General features: G+C 43.8%; 2 protein-coding genes across 2 annotated transcripts in view; one reads left to right on the forward strand and one right to left on the reverse strand.

The window, feature by feature from the left end:
• chst12a (carbohydrate (chondroitin 4) sulfotransferase 12a) overlaps positions 1-13,015 on the forward strand; it is a 178,026-nt gene extending 165,011 nt beyond the window's left edge. The window contains exon 5 of the mRNA XM_060840918.1: positions 11,790-13,015. Within this exon, the coding sequence (XP_060696901.1) occupies positions 11,790-11,906 (117 nt within the window). The 3' untranslated portion in view covers positions 11,907-13,015. The remainder of the gene's footprint in view (positions 1-11,789) is intronic.
• Positions 1,083-23,322, reverse strand: lfng (LFNG O-fucosylpeptide 3-beta-N-acetylglucosaminyltransferase). The gene is made up of 8 exons (XM_060840922.1): positions 22,648-23,322; positions 8,005-8,053; positions 6,861-6,963; positions 5,299-5,452; positions 4,881-4,966; positions 4,317-4,482; positions 4,148-4,233; positions 1,083-3,185 (listed from the first exon to the last, which is right to left on the reverse strand). Exons 1-8 carry the CDS (start codon positions 23,059-23,061, stop codon positions 3,119-3,121), a joined length of 1,125 nt encoding a protein of 374 aa, XP_060696905.1. The 5' UTR covers positions 23,062-23,322; the 3' UTR covers positions 1,083-3,118.

Consider the following 23,322-nt stretch of genomic DNA (forward strand, 5'->3'; position numbering starts at 1 on the left):
AGATGGGACTTAGATGTTAACAACGAGAATCTGATGGTTGCTGCAACCAATGATGTCAAAGACAGATGCATCCACGATCCAGACTGGTGAGGGAAATGTCAAGTACATTTCTTCCCCTTCTTGGTTCCCTCAAATCCTACCAGACCCAATCTAATCACAATGCCCTTCAGGGCCCTACCAGCTGAAGCAACAGTGGAGCTGCCAAGGCACTTGGTGCTAAACATAAGTGCCCCATGTGGGCATACATTGTGCCCATGCTACTCTACAGTTTGTCCAAATGGTGTTCAAAATGGAGGAGAATTAACTTGTTCAGCCCCCAACTTTGAAGTGCCACCTGGGATATTGTCTGCGAGACAGTCATATTTGTGAAACCTATGCCAGTCTATTGCTTGCCTAGTCTGAGATAGCTCAATTTTGGCACCAACCCCCAGATGATAGCAAGTTGACCTCAGGTCGAAAGGGCTGTTTATTGTCATCATTTCCAATGAAGAGGACATTAGTCTGGTTTCATTCCTTTTCAGCTTTTATGAGCACTGTCCATTTCCTTCCCTAAAGAACATCCCTGAACAGATTGGGTTTCCTACTACAGCAAAACATGAGTTGTAAGATGTAATTTCATGTTCTTCAGTTCCATATTTAACAACTGACTATAAATTCCACCAGTTTCCCCACAGCCTGTGCCTCTGGATTTTTGGTATAGTGATACTACCTCCCCTATAGCTGTTATCAGCTTTAATGCTGCCAATTTTAGCAAAGTGGTTTTGCAAAAATGTCAAGTTGGTCAAGTGGAATATCCACATAAGGTACAGTCAAATTAGATAATTAATGAATATTCAGCTATGAAATGTAAACTGTAACATTAAACTTTGAACAATATATCAGATTTGCAAGGGCACATATTAGGGGACACTGCTTTCCAGCATTGTTTCTTTATTCTCTGAACATGCCAAATACCAGAATGCATTTGATTGAACCTTTACACAGTAAAAGCCTCAGTACAATTTGCAGAGCTGCTTAGAAAGCAACAGAGTCCATTAGAGACTCTCCCCAGGATTATCAAGAAATGAGACAAGGAGGTAGCATTTCCAACCAATAAGATCCTTTATTAGAAAGGAAAGGATGGGTATCCATCAGCTTTCATTGTAACCATTCAGGGTCCACCCCAAGTGCCAGTAATTGTATTTACAGTGTTTTACAGTCACTTATTTCCAGATACTGGAGTATAAATAAGCAATTAATTCTAAGAGTTCAAACATCACATTTTTACACATCAGGAAGATCTGATTATTAAGTAATCGTTTCATATATACAGCCATACAAAAGAACAGTAAATCCTGTCCAGATAAGTATATACACAATGCAAATAACCCAGTATGGGTCATGATCACAGAACATGACTGACACTCGCTGCTCTAAGTGTTACACACTCAATGGGATAATTTGTACCTTTTATTCCTTCCCCTACACTGAACTCAAGAAGAAAGGGGTGGCACATATCTAGGAGTCATTAAGAGGCAAATTAAAGGTTTAAAGGAGGATGCAATTTTAACTTAAAAGATGATTGAAAAAACTTAAATAGGTTTTCACGACTTAAAAGTAGAGACATCAGCAAGTTTAGAACTGGGTCTTACAGATCAGGAACCCATCAAACCTAAACTCTGATCTGCCCAGCGCAAGTTGCTCTCAACTGGTGGCACATGCTACAAGTAATCTCCATGACCTAGATGTCAATGGGGAATGCTAGTCCAGCACTGCAATTTCTAATTCCCCAGCCACTTACATCATCAATTACAAGCCGTGAAGATGCACAAATACAAGTGAAAGATGTAATTGAGAGCATTTCTGATGCCTCCTTCAGGTTAAATACTTTGTCAATCTAGACAGTGGTTCTGATAATGTAAGTGGCTTTGCATGATCCAGCCTTCAATTAAAAAGGGTGGGCAGGTTAAAAGAGCAGTGAAAACCAAGTAGTGTTCAAATTTTTTTTTAAAAAAAAGTGAAAAATTAAACTTTTTTTCTAAAACCAAAAATATACTCTCTTGAACCAAATGTTGAGACTTGATGCAAAACAAAAACTCCTTTGGGATTTATAAATAAGTGATCTTATAAATTTTCAAAAGTAAAACATTCCAGTGTGTAACACTGTTTTGCAGCCACTTTCAATGAAGTGCTATTTCAAAACATTAATTTGAAATGGCAAAACATTACAAAGTAATAGAATTAATCAAACCCCATTTCTCAGGGAGCATTCCATTAATTGTCAGTGCAGCGCATTTCCAAATTCATCCCAGAAGTGTATCACAAGCAGCCAACTCCTTTCCAGACCATTAGAAACCATCGGATTTTGAAAGGAGAAAAAGTGCTTTCACGTACAGACAAGCCTCAGCAATAATCAGAGGCCGTGTCTAAGATCCTCCAGTAGCCAGTCTTAAACACCAGCTTTAACCACAGATAATCTCAACACGAGTGCGAATGCAGATATCAAAATGGAGAATTTTTTTTTTGAAAGGAGATCTCAATTATGTTTAATCCTGACTGGCACTTCAGGCGGTACGGAGACAAAATTATTTTCCAAGCCTAAGAATTTGGAAATGACTCTGCATTCTTCAGACTTGTTCAGTCCCATGTTTTAGCATCAATTGTAATCAAACCTTTGAAACCTCATCACATTGCATAGCATCTGTATTTATGGTTCAACAGGCAGCTTTCCTAAGTTTACTGACATGATCCTAATGCATGTCACAGGGAAAGCAGTGAATATTTAAAGCTGGCTAAAGGAGGAGTCATTTACATTCCTAAAGATTCGCCGATACATCAGCAACACTTTCAATTTCACACTCGGGGAAAAATTAATTACATGACACACAATCACACATCCTTTGATGTCTGTTTGCCTTCTGTTGCTTCCTATTCTGCTTGGACTCAAAACATGGCTTTGTTCCATACACGACTGCAAACAGAAGGGAGACACTAAAGGTATCGGTACATCCAGGCCGCACAGCAGCCTTACCACCCAGCAATGTGCATTAGTACAGCTACACAAGAGCTTCACAGCCAGACATACAGTGGTCCCCACATCCCCTTCAGATACCAGGGTTACATGGGACGAGGTTAGAAGTTAATAAGTAACATTGCGAGGACACCATGGGGTATCAGGATACAGGAGGCAATGAATTGAGCGAAACCTAGACAGAATCAGAGCAAAAAAAAAAGTTAGGACAATTGCATGAGAAATAATTTTTGCAGCACTTAAAAGTTAGAATGCCTTGCAATTAGTTTTCATTATATATTCATTTTCATTTATTCACAACCGTTTAATAAAAAGACTCAATACACAGTATTGAGCTTCGAATGGGTGACAGATGTTTCCTCTTGTACCTTTATCAACTTGTGCTGCTAAACAAATCCATCACAGCCTTTCAAAGAATAAATTTCCAGCAGAATTCACTATCTCAATAAGTTAGAGATCCACTATCGCTCTTAGCTCAGCAGAAGCATTTGGCTCTTTTTTTCTAGTGATCTGTTTGCTTTGGCTGCTGTGATACCAGTTGAGCTAGACCTCTGCTAGAGTTGCAAATGACTAATCGTAGCATGGAAAAATTGTGTTAAACTCACCATACGTGGCCATTCTCAATGCTTGACTGTACTAAATGTACAATTATATTCCCCATGCCATCCCTTCCAACCAGAATAGTGGGTGGGAATAGTGCTTTGTTACAGTTGCTGCTCTCTAGGTTCTCATCATTTATTTTAATGACAGTCTAGTCATGGGCTGTGCACACCAATATTTGTAATATGTGCTTTTGGCTAGTGAACAGTTCCTACCCATACCTGACATTACTCCTGCTAACATTGTTTTTTTCAAATTAAGAGCCATGTTTTGATATTAAGGGATGACTTGGAGATACAGCATGAAGTTAAAGGGTGGTTCAGTATAATCAATACTTGTCTCTTCAGTAGTCCTACAGTGAGTCAATTACAAAGAGTGGGTTAAATATAAAAGGCGAGTTTTCCTGAATAAGTTTCTGCATAGAGCACATTTCCACAAAGTAGAAGCAAATTGATAAAAGACAACAGGAATGAATGATGGAAACTTTAATACAGTAAGCAGGAGCATAGGGACATCAAAATGGGATCTCTCACTTACCGAGAGGGATCCTGCTCAATGGAAAAGCCCCCTTTCAGATTAATGGCATTCCTTTTATTTTCAAACGTGCCATAACTTAGTGTAACCTGAAATACAGACCAGTCCAGTTAAAGACCCTGTTTGCTTCTTCACTGATTATTTAAATACTGAACAGCTGATTGACATGTACCTGGTTGGAAATGTCACCCCTCATTACTTGTTGCAGGTTCTCCAAGTGAGAGTGAAACAGGTTACTCCGAATCAATTTCACTCCCAGAATGGCCTCGATAATGTAACCAATGGTGCAATCATCAGGAAGACGGATTTTCTCCGCAGTGTTAATGAAGTGACCTCCACTATGGAGAATTGGGAAAAACAATAAGGTTAGGGTTAGGCACATTGCAACCTATTCAACACAGCAATCCCCAGCTTTCGGGTCAAGGATCGGGGACCACAACAAAGTTTGATTTCAAATTGCATCTTAAAAACTGGTTGAATTACGTTAGTTACATAGATTTTTATGGCCAAGAATGATAATTAAATGTTTTCTTTAGTCATGGTTAAAGTCTAATTTTCAAAACATAAAGCAAGCATGGAATATATTTCTCATGTCCTTAGTTGGGAGTTTAATTAAAAGGTGCACTATTTATAGTCAAACTCCATTTTAGTAGTAAAATGATCCCAGTCAAAAACAAGCTACAGATGTTACTGCAAATTGCAAAATTCTGTAAGTTTGGTCACTGTCAGCTCATACCTTGCCCACGGACTCATCTTGAGTGCCAGCCCTCGGCTGATACAGAATCCAGCTCCACCAGTGGCAAACCAGAAGTGCACTGGACGCTGCAAGAAAATACTGGAATAACTCACTGAACAACATCATACCACACAATGTCCTCCCTCCCCCAGTGCCAAAAGCACCAACATGAAGAGCGAGCAAGATGCCCAAGTGACCCCATATTCAAGGAGAGGATGAGTCAGGATGCAAACTCCTTCACAAAGGCTTAGTTGATTTTGTTGGTAGCATTCATACCCCAGAGTTAAAATGGTTTAACTCCTTGACCTGAGCACAAAAAATCTCAGCTAACACTAGTGTTGTACTCCCTCAGTACAGCACTATCAGAGGCATGAAATCCCATTAACCCTCACACATGCAGTAGAAGATTCACACCTACCACTTTATTATCACTGATCCTCTCAGTAGCCTCAATGGGGCGATCCAGGCTTGGCTTCCCAATGTAAATGTCCTGGGTGTGGGGGTATTGAGCAAGGAGCTTCACCAGGGCTCGGGTGTTCACGTAATTATCATCATCAACATGACAGAACCATCTGCAAGACAACAGGGTGGCATCAGTTAACAGCACCACAAGACAAAAACATTATGTGTCAATAGTTTACCATTGTTCACCCTCCTGGTCTTTCATTTATCATTTTCCACCCCCTCCATAATCTTCTAACCTCAGCTACACTCATCTGCCCGCTCACCCCCACACCCCCCCCACCACCGATTTGCCCTCTTACAATCTCATTCTCCCCCACCTCTTTCTTTCATACTACCTCTTGTTTCCTGACCCATGCCCATGTCATTTTCAATCCCAATACTCAGTACCCTCGAAGATCATGGACTGATACGGCCTGTGCAGGATGGTGACAGGGTGTAGCTAAAACATCATTCTCACCAATGTTACAGTTGGTCTGGTTATATCCAAGACAGATCCAACTTGCCCAGTTATTTGTGGGTTGATTGGTGATCTAGATTTCCCAAGGTGATAGCCTCAATGCTCAATGGCAACTCCGTCTTGGCTCAAATAGTCCCAAAAAAGCCAGGCGGTTGGGCAGGGATAAGAATCAAATGAGCTTTCCTACTCCCAAAAACTGCATTCTCTCTGGCAGGAATCAAACTGGAAACATGATCAATCTTAACTGCGATGCCCTCACAGTTGAACATCCTGATAATACATACAGTCCAAAATATATGCAAGATGACCATGATATTGATGAACAGTAGGGTGCACAGTTGAAGAGGGACATAGGAGAGAGGGGATGTGGGTGGGGTGTGTGGGGGAAACAGAAGGGAGAGGACTTGGTGGCAGTGGGTGGGATGGGAGAAACAGAGGGCTGGGAGTGGACTAGCCTTAACACTCAATGTGGACACGAAAAGATGAAAGGCTATTGGTTTTGGGCAGCCGACATGACAGGAACATATTTCCAAAATCTTAAAATCACTTCCTGAACTTTCATGATGGCTTGAGCCGAGCTCAAACTGGGCTCAGGTCATCCATTCCATCCTACACCACAAAATCCGATAGTCTGTCTGGAATGTAACCAGATTCCCATAGTGTCCGTCATTTCCATGGTTCTTCTCCAGGATTGGGTGACTTTCACTATCCTGTGGGTGACTTTAACCCATGAGTAAATTGTCCTTGTAGTTAATACTCACCTATGGGCTTGAACTCCCACGGCCATGTCCTGGGCTCAAACTCCCAGGGCCACGTCCTGGGCAGAGAGCCCACAGACTTGTTTGCACTTAATTATCACACATATACTGGAGTCAGCATTCAACGGTGAGAAGATGGCCCTGCCAGATTCAAGTTTTCTTGGGGGCATTTATGTTGAAGCCTCTACAGCATTCCAGCAGTTCCTCGGCTTTTAGATAGATTGATGAGCTGCACGTGATTTATTTACACTGTTCTGCATCCCCCCCAAAAAAAACTTAAAATTCCCCCTTGTTACTTACTTTTTCCCTGATTCAATAAACTTGTCGTATTCGACTGCCATCTTGCAAGAAAGTGCTTGCCGGCTGTGAGCAGCTGAGCAGTTTGTATTCACCACGTGGCCTGCTATTGGATAGGAGAAAGGAAACACATTAGCAACAATATCCTCAACAGAATCAAGTCAAGAGCTGCAGAACAACAGCAGGGCACACCAGAAGTATGTCAGATTCAGTCAGAAACAATTCAGGAATCCTGGGGTCAAACAATCGAGCCAAAAACAATGAGAATTTGGCTTCCAACACTGCTTTGGAAAGGATGTGATATTTTGAAACTGTCCAACCAAAGAAAATGGAGTAAAAACTTCAGAGGCACGAAAAACACTTGCCACCCTCCAACTGGTCTAGGATTTTCCCCACTGTGCAAATCCAACCCCATATGTGGCTTACAAGGATTTGAGCTGTAGTGTTTGGTAAGAGCACAACTGAATTTGCAGACAGATGCTGTCACCCTGCAAGGGCACTCTGCGTCCTTCCACCCAACCCCTTAAACATTTTCCTGCTCTCTCAGGACAGCCAGAATCCCTATAGCAACCAGTTCTTTATTTTCCGTCCTCGCCTTTTCCCACTTTCAATTAATTTGATGAAAGGGCATCCCTTGTAGCAGGTGGCAGATAGTGGGAAAGTTTTCACTCAATAGGGACAGAGGTATGAAACACTGACAACTATCCATCACAGTCACACTTGGAAGCTCAAAAAGCAGGGGCTTTCACAGCTTTACCCCACCCCCTGGGACAGCTGACAGGTCACCACTGGAGCCAAATCCAGATTTTATCAGTGATCACAAGGAGGACCAGACAACTTAATCAGACTCCAGTCTGCTAACTCACTCCTGGATCTAACCAGTTTCACCAATTTAACAAGCCTCTACTACCTGGATTGGAAAGAAGGCTCATCGACAAAGGTTGTCGCCGTGCTGCTTTTGTTGTAAATTAAAAGCAATTTTGTTGCTGAATTGATCTCAGTTAACAATCCATTTTATAATGTCATTGCTGGGCCCATCAAGTTAGGGGTCGATAGGTTTTCATTCTCACCTGCCAACTCCCCAACACAAAGAAAGGTGTACAGCAAGTATCTTTTGTGATATCCCCACACAGTTCCCATGGCTTACCTGCCTTGCTCTTCAACTCTTCATCTTCCCCATCAGTGAAAATATATGTCTGGGGATAAAAACAAAGGGCACAATGAATTTCAAATCTACTTGAAGAAGCTGGCTGATTAATTCTAAAGGGCTTCATGTTTCTGTGGCAGTGCTACTGGAAGAGGTGAAGAAATTGAAAATGGAGCACTTGACTACATCTAAGTCTCAACTTATCCCTCAACTACTTTGCCCCATTTAGTTATGTAAATTCTCTAAATCCAAAATGGTAACCATTATTTTGTTGACAACTACACAGATTGGTAACCTGGTGTATCCTGACTTTCACTGAATATTTATACAATGTGTCCAAATATTGTTATTTGACATATTTCTCCACCCCTGCCCCAAACAAGAGACAAATCTCTGCCCATTTCCACCTGCTGACTTTGTCCATTCCCCTTTCGACAGCTTTGGCTTTTATTCACAGCATTACCAAGGCTGGGATCAACTGATTAATGCAAAGTTTATTCCAAACTGCTGCTTAAACAAGTCAAACAAGCTCGAAAATGTGAGGTGGGGGATGGTGGGAAGGGAAGGTGGTGCTTTTGGGGATGGGGATGCAGGGTGGGTGGGAAGAAGAGGAAGGATTGAGGGGGTGGGGGAGAAGCGATGAGAAGGAAGCCACCCCACATAAAGGGCTGTTGTATTGCTCTCTGCTTTGTTGGAGTTTTCTCCATAGCAACCTGCTCAGAGCACTGCAGCATCCCAGCCTGGAGCTAACTGCAGACAAAGAGCAGAGGTGACCCTTGGGCTCCCTTAACATAAAGGCCATTGTAGCGAAGCCTGTCATCCAGAAGCACAGCTATTCTCTTAGAAATGGCCTTAGAGCCAGCATTCTAAAATGCCAACATGTTAACCATCCATTGATCGCAATCTAGACTCTTAAAATTATATATAAAACTTGAAGAGGAAGGTTAGCTTATTTGCAAAAATGAAAGTCCAAGACGATCGAAGTGAGTCTTAAGAAATCTCATAAGTGCTTTCTTTCTCCGTCTCAGTGGATAAAGAGCTACTCACCATCTGGGTGAGGCCCCACCTGGCAGAGGTTATGGGCGACTCATCTGTGTTTTGCTAGGCATACTTAGCCAGCCCAGTGCCCGGGCGTGTCTCTACAACTGCATGGCCTCCTAGAGTCACTCGCGGCCCAGCACTCACTTTCATGTGGCTTTGGCCGGGGGCCAAGGATTGGCTGCGTCTTCCAGCCCACGAGCCGCTCACCTCCCTGTTTGAATAAAAGGGGCTAGTTCAGGCGGCGGCTCACAGAATGCGAGCTGCCGCTGGGTTTGCAGTGGGGGTGGAGCTGGGAGCTGTGGCCGTGAGGAGACTGACTACCAGGCAAGGCAGCTGAGGATTCACCCCACCCACGGGGGGGGGGGGAAGACAAATACCTCAAGAGGGGTGGGGATTGCAGCACCATCTGTCGAGCTCAGGGAGCACACCGATACGGGGCAGAGGGAGGGAAAGCAAACAAAACAAGTGACCGGGGGGGGGGGGGGAACTAATAGCATAAATCTGCTGCACTAGCCCCTGTGTATTCAAGGCACGCAGGGGCTTCGGTAAACTCTCCTCACAATGGCGAGGATTCCGCGCTTGAATGAAGTCGCCAGCGAGGAAACTAAAAGCATGTTTAACCGATTAGCATACAGCTGAGCAATTTACACAAAAGGGAGAAGGGGAGGGGTGGGGACAGGAGGGCGGGTGGTGTTGGAGGAAGGCAGCACTTTAGTTAAAGTCTTGGCCACCTGCTCGTTCCATTACCAGCTTTACACCTAACAATGCACATTGTGTTTGGATCAGTAACACAGCGGCAATGTGTGGACCTTATTTGATGGGGGAAACTGACGGAATGTGGGATGAACTGTTGAAAAGATTTAGCTGTTTATGAATTAACCCTTCCCTTACTGCCGCGCACTCTGTCGATCCTGATAATTCTAAAAATTTCCAACTGCAAATATCACAGGTTGATAAAGGGAAAACGTGCCAGACCAGCTATAACATTTCACAATATTTCATTCTTACCTGGGAGTGCTTAATCCGTTTATCATGTACAAATATAGTTAATGCCAAATTGTTTAAAACAAACTAATGGGTAAATAAAACCAATGGCAGCCACCTTAAAGCTACATGTTTACATGGTACCTCCGTGCTGAGGATACATCAGCTTTGCTTTGGAAACTTATTTCCAAATTTCTCCTTCAAGTTTGTCCTGTTCACCCAGAATTTGGTAACTTACTTACCAGACACCCAGCAGTCCCCCATAACTTGTGCAAATGGCCAATCCTCAGGTGCAAACCAGAACAGCTGGAATGCTGGGAAACTATTTAACAATGGAGGCAGCTTTAATGTGCCCATGCCCACCCATTCTGCCACCTGCATATGAAAGGTGCACAGACCAGCATGCAAAATAGATTGGAACAATGGGGAATGTCAGAGGCACACGGTCACCTGAGGTGATTCACTGAGCAATCTTAAGGAACACCCTGCCACCCATAATCATGCCAGTTCTGAGGTCCATATAGCAACTAATATGAATATAGATCTCCCACTGGCTTGGCATGCTGCTAAATTGTGTAAATCCGTAAGAATCCAGATTCAGTTGCATCTATCCAGCTGTTTACTATTGGGTGATTTTGTTGAGTGTGGAGAATGGTGTAATCCAATTGGTCTCAGCACCCTTAAATCAAGAAAGATGACAATGGACCCAGTGACCTCCCAACTGCTAACCTGACACTGCTGTCTGAACTTGCATATTTGGGTATGTCAAATGCCAAGCAATGACCATTTCCAATAAGAGACTATCTAACCACTACCCCTTGCATTCAACAGTGATACCATCACTGAATACCTTGCTATCAACATCTTGGGATTACAATTGTCCAGAAACTCAGCTGGACTCACCACAAACACTGGTGACAGGAACAGGTCAGAGACTAGGAATACTGCAAAGAGTACCTCCTAACTCCACAGTGCCTGCCCACCATCTACAAGGCACAAGTCAAGAGTGTGATGCAATACTCCGCACTTGTCTGGATGGGTGCAGCTCCAACAATGTTCAAGATGCTTGAATCCATCTAGGGCAAAGCAAGCCACTTATTTGCCACCACATTCACAAACATCCAGTCCCTCCACAACTGACGTACAGTTGCAGCATGATATACCCTGTAAGATGTGTTGCAGAAATTCACCAAAGATTCTTGGACAGAACCTTCAAAACCCATGACCACACCCAACTAGAAAAGAACACCTTCACCTGCAAGTTCCCCTCCAAGTCAAGCACCATCCTGCTTTGGAAATGTATTACGGTTCCTTCATTGTCATTGATTCACAATTTTGACTCATCTCTTTAAAAGGGATGGAGAGTCTATCCTACAGCATAGACTGCAGTGGTTCAAGATGACAGCTCACCACCACCTTCAAGGGCAACTAGGGACAGACAACAAGACCTGGCCGAACCAGTCATAACCACATCTCAAGAATGAATTTTTTTAAAAAAAAGAGAGAAAACTGAGGGCTCTTGCAACACAATGGTAATGGCCTACTCTCTGGGCCAAAAGCCCCAGATTCAGGGCACACTTCAAAGATATGAACAAGCTGATTAAGAAACATCGTTGATAAATCTGCAGTGCATCACCCATTGGAATGGCCACCCAGAGTCAAGTGAAGAATATCAGTGTTGGTTTGTTGTCAGATAATTGAGGATTCAAATGACTATATTGCTTAAAAGGATTAATTTACCTTTTCTATATTTCTGATAGGTTGATATCTTCTGTGGTGGTAACCAAATGTGGACCTGGAAAAATCCAGAAACTGACCTTGTCTGGCTTGCTCCAATTGTCACCAGATGTATCCAGGCACAATTCAGAGCTGCATGATTTGGGTTCAACTAACAATTCCAAAGAGAGAAAAGGAAAGCTGCACTGAGCTGCTTAAGTAGGCAAATCAAAGGGATCATCTGAATTTTCCTGCAAAAGAAATTCTGTTTGGCTGGAAACCCAGTACACAAGAAAAGGCAACAAAATCTTGAGAGCAAACAGCATCCAGTTCTCAATCCAAGAAGAAAAATACTGAAGGCTGTTTCATGAGATTCCAACCATCTGTTGAAGAGTGGAGGCTGTGTGAATGGCTTTCACCTCCTGCTCACAATGCTGAACAGAGAGAATCCAGCTGCCAACTTCTCAAATGCAGGAAAGGCTGCGTGGTCCTCAAGTCTGCACTGTGGAAGGCAGCCGGAGCGTCCCTGGCTCCTACAAGGACACTGGGGAGGAAGGGAAGGGCAGGGCTGGGGGCTGCAACGTCAGCCCTTTCGGAGCCTGCTTCTGAACTCTGCAGTTATCACTTCCCCCATTGCTGCCCTTCCTGCTGGCTCTGCACAAGCATTTTCCGCATCGGTAGCAAGCCAGGAAACTGGCTTCAAACAGCAGTCTTGACAGGGGAACTCATTTCATATAATTGATGTATCAAACGTTCTTCAGTTGTTCTTGTCTTGAAACATTCACTCAGTCTCTCTGTCTGCATGTGCTGAGTTGCCCCAGCACCTTATTTTTATTTCAGATCTTCAACAGCTGCAGTATTTTGCTTTAATTGCATTTTTAAAAAAACTTTCAAAAATGTGTCATTTTACACTGTTTCTTTTCTTGCATCCAAGTTTAGTTTAATTTGATGCTACGCACTCCAGCCTACTTGGTTCTACTGCAGCAGGGTTAAAATCAACTAGGTAAAAACAATGACTGCAGATGCTGGAAACCAACAGACTGGTTACCATTCACATTAATCAACAATAATTAGCTCAATCATAGATTGAGTGCACAGGATTTGAGTTAAACACTGTCTGCTGTGCCTGCATGTTCTTGTTCTCGTTCCTGCCCTTAAGCATTAATATGGGCTGTTGGCACATCTACACCTTTGAAAGTGGGAGTCATCTGCAGAGTTGAAGCCTGTTTCCCTGGGTGTTACAATTCTGTGAGCAAATAAACATAGTAAATACCAACACAAAAGAATGAAACTACACTCTCATTAAGTTGAACCTACACTTCTGGTGAACTGCCACACAATAGCCTTTACTTCAGTCAGTGGCATAAAAATTGCCCTCAGCTTAATGTGTGGCTCACATTGCTTTATTACTCCTTCTGCAAGACAGAATTGTTTAATACAGCCACACTTCCACAAGTCCAGCTCTTTCAGAAGAATAGGGCTTTCATTTTACCTGAATCCATTCACAAGATACTTTTGTGTAGAAGCAAATAGTCATTGTTTTCTGGTACTATTGTCACCCTGGAGCCTATTCTTCTCTTCCAACTGGGAATTACACATTGAATGCTGAGAGAAAACAATGCAGCCAAGACAGGAAAGCACACTGGAGGAACTAGCAACAATGAAGTCAGCCAGGTCTGAGAAAAAGGCAGGAAGTCATTTTCTGTGGATAAGCTCAAAAACAGAAGGCTGTGCAGGCTACATAAGCTTAGCAAAGCTGAAATAAAAAGGTCCATGTAAAACATGGACATATCACTGCTCAGGAGGAAGGCAAACATTTGAAACAGTTTTACAATCTAGGTTTGGGTTGGATTGGGATCTGGATCCTACTAAAATCTGGGTTATTTTCAGACTCTCCCTTTAATTAGGATTGTGGCAGATTGCAAATCAAGAGCAGAGTTGATGTTGGTGAAACAGGCCACAATAAAATGTGAAGCCAAGCAAACCACGCATAAAATCCCTACAGTATGGAACCAAGGCCATTTGCCCATCGAGTCCAAACCTACCTTCAAAAGAGCAGCCCACCAAGACCCACATCATCACTTTAACCCTGCATTTCCCCATGGCCAATCCACCCAACCTGCACATCTTTGGTTTGTGGGAAGAAATCAGAACCCAGAGGAAACCCAAACAATGAGCAAGCTCCATATAATCACCAGAGAGTGGAATCGAACCTAGGTCCCAATCACGGAGAGACAGAGCAGCACTAACCACTGAACCAGTGCCGCCTCCTATCTACAAATTAAGACAAATATGACAATATTGTGTGCTGAAATTCTAGTTGAGTAACCTAACAGCTTTGGTGACAAAATGCAAAATCCCAGCTTTGCATGAGACAGTTGGCAGGCTGGCTGGAGCAGGATGATATTTTGGAAGGTTTCTTAGAGAGATTTACAATGGCAATGTCAGCAATCACAAAATTCACTACACAACCAAATTAAATACTTCTTGAGAAGGGGGGAAACACCACAATGATCCAGTAGAATTTTAAAAAAATGTACATAATTCACTGGCCTTTAGGGTCGGATTGTACATTACAACAGATTGCTTCAAATTCTTGATGCAGTCTTTTTTTCTTTTACACACTGCCTTTGATGCTTTCTGTAGTGCTGTTGCTGATTTGCTGACACTTGTGTGCCTCAGGGCTGGAGGAGAGCGTGCCTAGTGAAAGCCGAGTCGATCCTCAGCTCATTGCTGCACACGCCAAGCCTGGAGCCGAATGCCTCAGCTCTCCTCCCAGTCTCTGACAGGTGAATTGATAGCTGCAGAGGGGAGGCTCCAGATGCTGCCACACTTGCTCAAACAACCATCAGCTCATTTTGCCGCACGCTTTGCACATTCCAGCTTCCACAAGGTAAACAGTCAGTAGAAAGTGCTCTTTTCTTTTTGAAAAGATAAAAGATGACTTGCTCAGGCAAAAGAGCCTGCTGGGGGTTAAACCAGTTGAAAGGAGCTGGAACTGGCCTGATCTGGCCTGAGATAGATCTTGGATCCACCGGATCAGTGTTTATACTGTACACAGTAAACAGAACACTGGGCTCCAACTGCCAAAGAGACATTGAGAAAGGTACCAGGAAAGGAATGCAAACATCAACATAAGGACTGTTGAGGTGCAAGTTCAAATTTAAACAAATTGCATTCAGTAGGAGGTTGGACTTAAAGAAAATAACAGTCGAACTTTCACAGATTCTTTTCAATGTTAACCATAAACTTTACCACCCCACCTACAATCATCCAAAAGTACTGAAGACTACTCTACCAGACTTGAAACATTAACTATTTCTGTCAGTCTACAGAGGTCCTGCCCAACCTGAGTTTCTCGAGCATTATGTTTATCACAAGAGTACTGCACTGCTAATTCCCCACTCCCTTTGTCCTACAATTAACAACGCCCGAGACATCTAAACTCAATTTTTGAACACTTCTTACATCTACCTAGCTAGCCTCTGGAGTCATTTAACTCTCTGCAAAACATACCTTTCAATACCTTCTGACTGATGGTTATCAAGACTCACCTGCCCTGGAAGTGTGCCATAGCAAATTCAAATTGGTTGATTATATGCATACACAGTGTACAACATTGCATTTCTGCCTCTTCATACTGCAGTGAAGCTTTTCATTATGTTAAAGGTGCTATACAAATGCAATGAAGGGATCCTTTTCGAACTTGCCAGTTGGAAGTGAAGAGGCTTCCTGCTCCTTATTACCATGGTATGGCTCCTGCTGCATCTTACAGTGGTGCTAGAAAAGCACAGCAGGTCAGATAGCATCGGAGGAGCTGGAAAATTGACGTTTCGGGCAAAAACCCTTCATCACCATCCTGCTGCGTCTTGTACACCTAGCCTATCTCCAGTGCTTTATAGCTGTTATGTTAATATAGAGACTGAATTATCAGTGAAGACATCACAGAAGTGAGAGCAGAGGGAAGGTGGCTTGAATGGTGACCTGCTGAACCATATAGAACAAAAACAAAGAACAAAGGAACAGGCCCTTTGGTCCTCCAAGCCTGAGCCGATCCAAACCTACTGTCTAAACCTGTCCAATTCCTAAGCATCTGTATCCCTCTGCTCCCCACCTACTCATGCATCTGTCCATGTGCATCTTAAATGAGTCTACCATGTCTGCCTCTACTACCTTTGCCGGCAACGCGCTCCAGGCACCTACCACCCAATGTGTAAAGTACTTTTATAAATGTACATTAGTTGATACTGGTATGGCTTCCAGCTCCCATCTATCAATGGCCCCCAGAACCCAATTGTCATAGTGATACATGCCATATCCTCCCTTTCACAGTGAAATAGCCTCGTGAGGGCTCACACACACACAGAATGGGCACTTGGTACAAAAACTGCAATGCTCTCAGCTCGGAGAAATCCTAGTAGACTGGTTCATGAGAGATGGCAGGAAAAACATGAGGATTTCCACTCATATTGGGAGCTGGGACTTCAAGCTCTTATTTGCCAGTGTCACTCCCTTTATCCTCCCAGATCTTTATCCTTTGCCATCCCACCAGCTGTTTCATTCCAGCGATGTAAGCCTTTGTCTCTTGGTTTAACTAAACTTATTCACTGGAGTTAGTACACTCAATGCAGCCACAACCAGCTCCTTCTGCTATTAAACCCCTCCATTGAATCTGCTTATTGAAGGAGAAGAGGGGGTGGGGGCAGTGTGCTGAGCAAAAGACCATAGAGCCTATCCCTCCCAAGGGATGTGCAGAACTGACCACCCTCTTGGGGGGGAGAAGAGAGTGGGGGAGATGGGGTGAACCAGGAGGGAGGAATTTATTTTGTTTGATGGATAGAATGAAGGAACACTTGACAGATGCTTTACAGCAAGACTCAAGGGAGGCGTTCCCTTCCAAAACAATTCGCCCCATCCCACCTCCTGCCACACTATTCAATAAAACAAACGCAGTCAGCACACATGTTAACTGCTGGGATTTGTAAACACAGCCCACCATCCAGTCATCAAGTGGAAATAATAAGGAGTGTCTTTCGCACTGTGCTTTATCCAAAAACAGTGTAATTCAATTACATTTTTTACACATAGCTTTAGCAAAAATAACTTACACTGTTTCCTCGTGACTTCCTTTCTGAACCCAACACCATTACTTTTACATTTGAAAAAAAACACACATCTGAATTGAAGTCAAGAGGAACAATACAACAGCGACTCAGCTGCCGCAGACTGTGTCCAGATGATCCACGTGGGACCAGCACAGGTGGCAGCTGCAAAGGCTTGCAGAACCGCCCTGGAGGCTCAGGCTGCACCCGACCGACCTTCCCGACAAGCAACTTGTTCAGAGCTCCACGGTTCAACTTTAGTCACATTTCAATTAGCTCTCAGCAACGCCGAAAAACTGGGCACAAAACTGTGCAGCAGGAAAGACAACTATTCGCTTCATTTAGATGTCCGTCAAGGACGACTAATCAGAAAGCTAGTGTTAGGAGCAGGATCGGATCCTTCAGCCTGTGCAAGTCGCTTCTGCATTTTAATTAGATCCGCCGATCGGCTCCTCAATTCGATTTACCTATTCTTTGCCCTACACCCCTTCATATATTTGTTGACAATGTTTTTGAGGTGTTTTTTTCAAATGACCTGCGTTCTGGGAGTGCGCGTGCCAGGTATCCAGAGGATTTAGATGAACCATCATTCTGGGAATATTTCTTTTGGTATGGGTAACTACAATTTTATGGTTATGTTTTTGTTGTGGACTCTCCCTTTAGTCGGAGACGCTCACTATCTAGCCTATCAAATCCTTCAATTAGTCATTTATTGAACAACGTCATTAGGTTACCCTTTAATCTTTTATCCTCAGGGATTGGGAGTATGTAAACTTCAATCATAATTAAAACCCCAATATCTTCAGTTCTACATCCCTCCCCCACACTGTTCAAAATTGAACACAGTATTCCACAGCGTCTAACCAGAGTTTTAGATTTAAAAATCTCAACACAAATTTTAGCAGGACTTATACACTTAATGGTAATGTCTTAGCGATTGTTGTTGAACAGACACACCTTGGAGTGCAGGTTCATAGCTTCTTGAAAGTGGAGTCACAGGATAGTGAAGGCTGCACTTGGTATGCTTTCCTTTATTGGTCAGAGTATTGAGTACAGGAGTTGGGAGGTCATGTTGCAGCTGTACAAGACATTGGTTAGGACACTGTTGGAATATTGCATGCAATTCTGGTCTCCTTCCTATTGGAAAGATATTGTGAAACTTGAAAGGGTTCAGAAAAGATTTACAATGATGCTGCCAGGGTTGGAGGATTTGAGCTAAAGGGAGAGGCTGTACAGGCTGGGGCTGTTTTCCCTGGAGCATTGGAGGCTGCGGGGTGACCTTGTAGAGGTTTACAAAATTATGAGGGCCACGGATAGGATAAATAAACAAACAGTCTTTTCCCTGGGGTCAGGGAGTCCAGAACTAGAAAGCATAGGTTTAGGGAGAGAGGGGAACGATATATGAGCGACCTAAGGAACAACTCTTTCACAGAGGGTGGTACGTGTATGGAATGAGCTGCCAGAGGATGTGGTGGAGACTGGTACAATTGCAACATTTAAGAGGCATTTGGATGAGTATATGAATAGGAAGGGTTTGGAGGGATATGGACCAGGTGCTGGCAGGTGGGACTAGATTGGGTTGGGATATCTGGTCAGCATGGACGGGTTGGACTGAAGGGTCTGTTTCCATGCTGTACATCTCTATGACCAGGTTGTAGCCCAACAGATGTATTTGGAAGCACTGCTCCTTCATCAGGTGGTTCAACTTTGTACACCCAGCCCAACACCAGTATCTCTAAATCAGAGTTTGATAGAACAGTGACATTGCTGGTCATTGGTATGCCAATCCTCAGAAACTTTTTATTCCTGTCATGGAGCTCATGGTGATTTCTATACTTGGACCCCAAAATCTCTGCTTCTCCAGTGGCTGAGTTTCTAGAGACTAGCAAAGTAATGCATCATTTCTGAGTCGAGAGTGACTGACCTCTCACTTCCCCTGCTTGAACTCAGCAACAACAGTTCAAACAAGCTATGATGTACTGGATAGTCTCGTTCAGACCAAGGCTGATGGGAACCAGTGGGAGACTGCAAACATCAAGGATGGGAACTGAAGGTGAGTTTAGTCATTACTTAATTGGAAACAAACTTTTAAAGATACATGTCTTTTTCTCCCCTCGCTGACTTGCAATATTCAAATTGAATGAAATGTTCTTCAAGATGATTCCATATCTTAGCAACAGTCAGAATTTGGCAACATGGCAAAGTCAAATGTTTGAGTACTGCCTCTGACTATGCAGAAATATGTCACCACAATACCTTTCCAGTTTATATTTTGCAATTTCCAGCACACCTCAAAATTTCACTAGTTAGCAGTGAAGGAATATTTCCTCAAATAATGAAACATTTATTATTTGCTTATATTTATAGGCCACTATCATTTTTGATTTAAAGAATGCAGTACACTGTGTACAAGGCCCATATACATCATTATCATTGCTTACATCACTGATTGCAATTGGACCATCACCAATACCCACAGAAGACTTGACATCTAAGACAGATACACCTTATCGATGTTATGCAGGTACATTAAATTTAATGTCTCAATAGGCCAATAAAGTGGTTATATCACTGGTTTCTCCTGCAACTATATTAACACAACCCAAATCATCTACTCTGTAGCCATTAAAAATACAGCCAATGCTGGTCTGGCCGTGAGGAGGTGGGAACCGTTTACTGTCACTCTCCAAGCATCAGTGAGCTGGGAACTCCTTTCCATCACCAAGCAACCTGACCTCCGCTTCTTTCCTTTCCAAATCCACAGCTTCGTCTCCTACGTTCCCATGGAAAGCCCAGCACAAGAGGCCAGGGTTCCATTCTCTAGTTTTAGAAAAGGGCTTTGTTAGTCTTCAAGGAGACAGCGTGAGAGCTGAACCACAATCACTCAAGCTCAGGATACAGGCTGAACCACTCACAAAGCTAAGAAGCATCACAGAGGCCAGGCTAACAAAAATCTATCACAGAGTTAAAAATGAATATTTTAAAAAGGTGACTGTCACGTCAAACCACAGAGCTTCAACTTGCTTAAGTGAAGCTTTTGTTAATTTGCGAGCAGGGTTTAGAAATCCACTAACATTCAAGTACGTGACTATCTTTCAGATTTTATGAGATCAACAGCTCCTGCTGGATAGTGCTGTGGATTCTGAATCTCTCATTGTTACATCCATAAAGAATCAACTGGGCCTGATAACCAGTTGAGAAATTGACTCAAACATGATCAGCCATGCAATTTAAATGAGGTTCTGTCGATGGATTAGTCCAAACAAAAGTTCTAATCTGATTAACACAGCAACGTACATGAAGCAGCTCCTCTCAATTGTACTGAGTCTGTGATATTAACGGAAGATGATCTATTCTATTGATGTACTGTACCTCAAGCATATGTACATAACAAACCCCTTCAACACTAATGATATTTTAAATACTTGTGTTCCAACGCAGAAGCTGTTGTAACAAACTACATTCAGCAGATACAAAACTTAGTGACTGGAATTCAATATGATTTCCAATGTACTTGCTTTGGCAAAGTTACAAATTGTGACCCTCTAACTTCTATTCCTACCATCACAAAATTCCTACTGAATCTGTATCACCTCATAGGAAATTTGTTTTAAAAAAGGTCCTAGCCCAAGTAATTTCCCAAAGTGTCAGGGCTTGAAGGGAACAATTGTCCCACAGTATCTTCCCACGGCACAGAAACTGTTCAAATTCTGCCGCCTTTTCTTGTTGCAACTATCGGTCTGAAAGCATGATGGTCAAATCCCCAGAGTCTGATTTACAACTGACAAGCGCGGTCAAGTCAAACCAAGTGAGCACCGGCACTAATCACATTACATGGCCCAATCCTCCCAACTCCCGCGGGGGTGGGGGTGAGAGTGTACGTGAAGGTGTGCGTGGGTGAATGGGAGTTAGGCAGTGGATGAAGTTTAGAACCAAACATGTTTCCATTTCCCGTTTACTGTGTATAAAGTTCAGATATTAATCCCATCTTTTGAAAACAATTATTTGGGAAAGTGCAACATGGATAGCACAATTTAATCATTAGCTCTGTTGGAAACAGTGCATGACTTTGTTTATCTATGATTTGGAGATACTGGTGTTGGACTGGGGTGTACAAAGTTAAAAATCACACCTGATGGAGCATCGCTCTGAAAGCTAGTGTGCTTCCAATTAAACCTGTTGAGAGATTTTTAACTTTGTTTATCTAAGCAGGGATTCTCTGCACTGTCTCAAATAATCTTCAAACCTGGAAGGTTTGCAGCTCTCAAATACTCACGTTCCCCTCCTGTCTATTTCCTATTGTAGTTGTCACTGGTCTCTGGGAACTTAAACCCACGCCCTCTGCTCCCAGCCTAATTCTGCATTCAGCTCAGGCTAGTTGTTTAAAGCCTTTGGTTTCTGTTAAACTCTCTAATTAATCAGGTTAAGGCTGACAGAGCGTGGAAGTCCTCAGTTCAGGACTCCAGGGGTCCTGCAAAGACAAAGATTGTGTCCTTCTTCTCTCTCCCCTCACATTAACAAGGACAAAAAACAGGACCTTCCCTCCCCCCCTTTTGTAACCACAGACAACATCATTTATTAATGAGTATAATGTCTTAGAATTTCAGTTTTTTTGAAAAGCAGGAAAACACAAAGACGATGCTGGTTTAGTTATGGGCATATTTTAAAATGAACCCAATCTCCAACACAATTCACTGTCAATGCTATTTTCAAGTGAAATATGCAAAAAGTACAATGCTAATGCTAACAATGCCCAGGATTACCCACATTAATAGTTTAAAGTGATTTAAAATATGTAACTAAAACTTTAAGTGCACCGTTACCATGCTGAGCCGCTATCAGAATGGCTTAATTTTTAATCTGCAATTAGCTGAACCTGAGCCATTGCAGGGCAGATTCTGTGAAGTTAAAAAGTCTCCCCAACAAAGTGTGCTTGTGGAGACACGAGAACATGCACAGAATGTCAGATGAAGCAGCCTGTTCCCCATCACTTGGCACTTAGTTCAACAAAAAACGTCCTGAAGTACAGGACAATGGCTGAACTACAGACTGAGGGAGTCAGAGGTGGGGTGTGGGAAAGGCGGGAGAACGAGGAAGGTGAAGGGCTGGAGCAGAGAACAAACACTTCAATTGCAACAGCCGAAAGTGACATAACATTAAGGTGCGCTGGCTGAGCGAGAACACCCGGCAAATTCAAACCGGGTAACCTTGCTGGCAGGAGTGTGCCAGTTGGCCCCGAGGTGTGTAGGTAAAAGGCTTCACTTTCTTGTGTGGCTGATGCCATCCCTGGCACAGAGGGGCAGCGGCCGACCTCATGATTCCAAACTCAGTTGCCTTTGAAATAAACTCGACAAAAGGTGATTGTAGCCACAAGCAGCAGCAGGGTTGGAAAGGCAGGATTGTACAAAACCAGCTCGGTCTCAGCCAGTGCCCATCTCTTCCGTGCCATACACCCAAACCCAGTACTACTGCAGCATCTGTGCCCACCTAGTGCCAAACCTGAATCCCAGAGCCAAATTTCCTGGACTCCTTATACCCACGTCCTAACTCTGTCATCGCCCCCCTCCCCCCCATCCACATTCCTCGCAGCCCGTGCGCTCACCCAGTGCCAAACCTGAATCCCCGGTGCCCATTCCCTGGGCAACTTGCACCAAGTCCCTGCCCTCTCGCTGTAGCCCCAGTGCCCAGACTGTGCCCCCGGCCAGTGCCCATCGGACGGCTATTGTGGGAGTGTGTAGCAGTTGTTCCAGATGACCCCCACCCCCCGGAGTCTCTCTCTCACACTCTCTGTCCGGCTCACCTGTTCCCGGCTCCGGGAGATCCAGGTCTCCAGCAGCAGCTCCATCCGTGCCCGGTGGAATTTCTTGGTGGTTTTCACGGCGATGAACAGGTCTCCGGCGCTGATATCGTCCCGGAAAGGTTGCGGAGTGGCAGGCAGCTCTGGCTCCAGCAGCCTCCTCCCGGAGCCCCTGGCCCGGCTCAGCTCACTGAAATACTCCCTGAAGCTGCGGGCCGCCGGCTCCGGCGCTCCAGCCGCAGCCTCCTCTTCCTCTGGCCAGGGGCTCTCCCAGCTTTGCAGAGAACGGCTCCGGAGCTCCAGCCCCCGGTGGCCGGCCTGGCCCTGCCCTTGGTCTGGCAGGAGCAGCAACAGGAGGCAAGTGAAAGCTGCAGCTAACAAGCTGAACAACACCTTCCTGGAGCAGCGCCTCGGCATGTTCCTCAAAGTACTGTGTGTGTGTGTGTGTGTGTGTGTCTGTGTATCTCTCTCTCTGTACGTACGTCTGTATCTAATTGTGCCTTCCTCTGTTTAGATCTGTGTGGTGTATATGTCTCTCTCCCTCTCTGTGTGGTTGTGTCTATTTCCCTCAGACTCCTGTCTTTCGCTCTCAGTCGGTGTTGGATGTGCGCCTCTCGCTAATATCACCCATATACAAATACACACGCTCTCTATATGTCTCTTTCTCAGCTTCAACAG

This window comes from Hemiscyllium ocellatum, chromosome 20 (genome assembly GCF_020745735.1).
Source record: "Hemiscyllium ocellatum isolate sHemOce1 chromosome 20, sHemOce1.pat.X.cur, whole genome shotgun sequence".
In the NCBI taxonomy this organism is placed as follows: Eukaryota; Metazoa; Chordata; class Chondrichthyes; order Orectolobiformes; family Hemiscylliidae; genus Hemiscyllium; species Hemiscyllium ocellatum.

Bases quoted from the DNA above. Each gene is read 5' to 3' on its own strand.
- lfng (XM_060840922.1), bottom strand. From the start codon at position 23,061: ATGCCGAGGCGCTGCTCCAGGAAGGTGTTGTTCAGCTTGTTAGCTGCA. The intron at 8,054-22,647 runs GTGAGCCGGACA...TTTTATCCCCAG, and splicing joins TCTCCCGGAGCCGGGAACAG to ACATATATTTTCACTGATGG. The intron at 4,234-4,316 runs GTACATGTCAAT...TCTGTATTTCAG, and splicing joins GGGGTGACATTTCCAACCAG to GTTACACTAAGTTATGGCAC.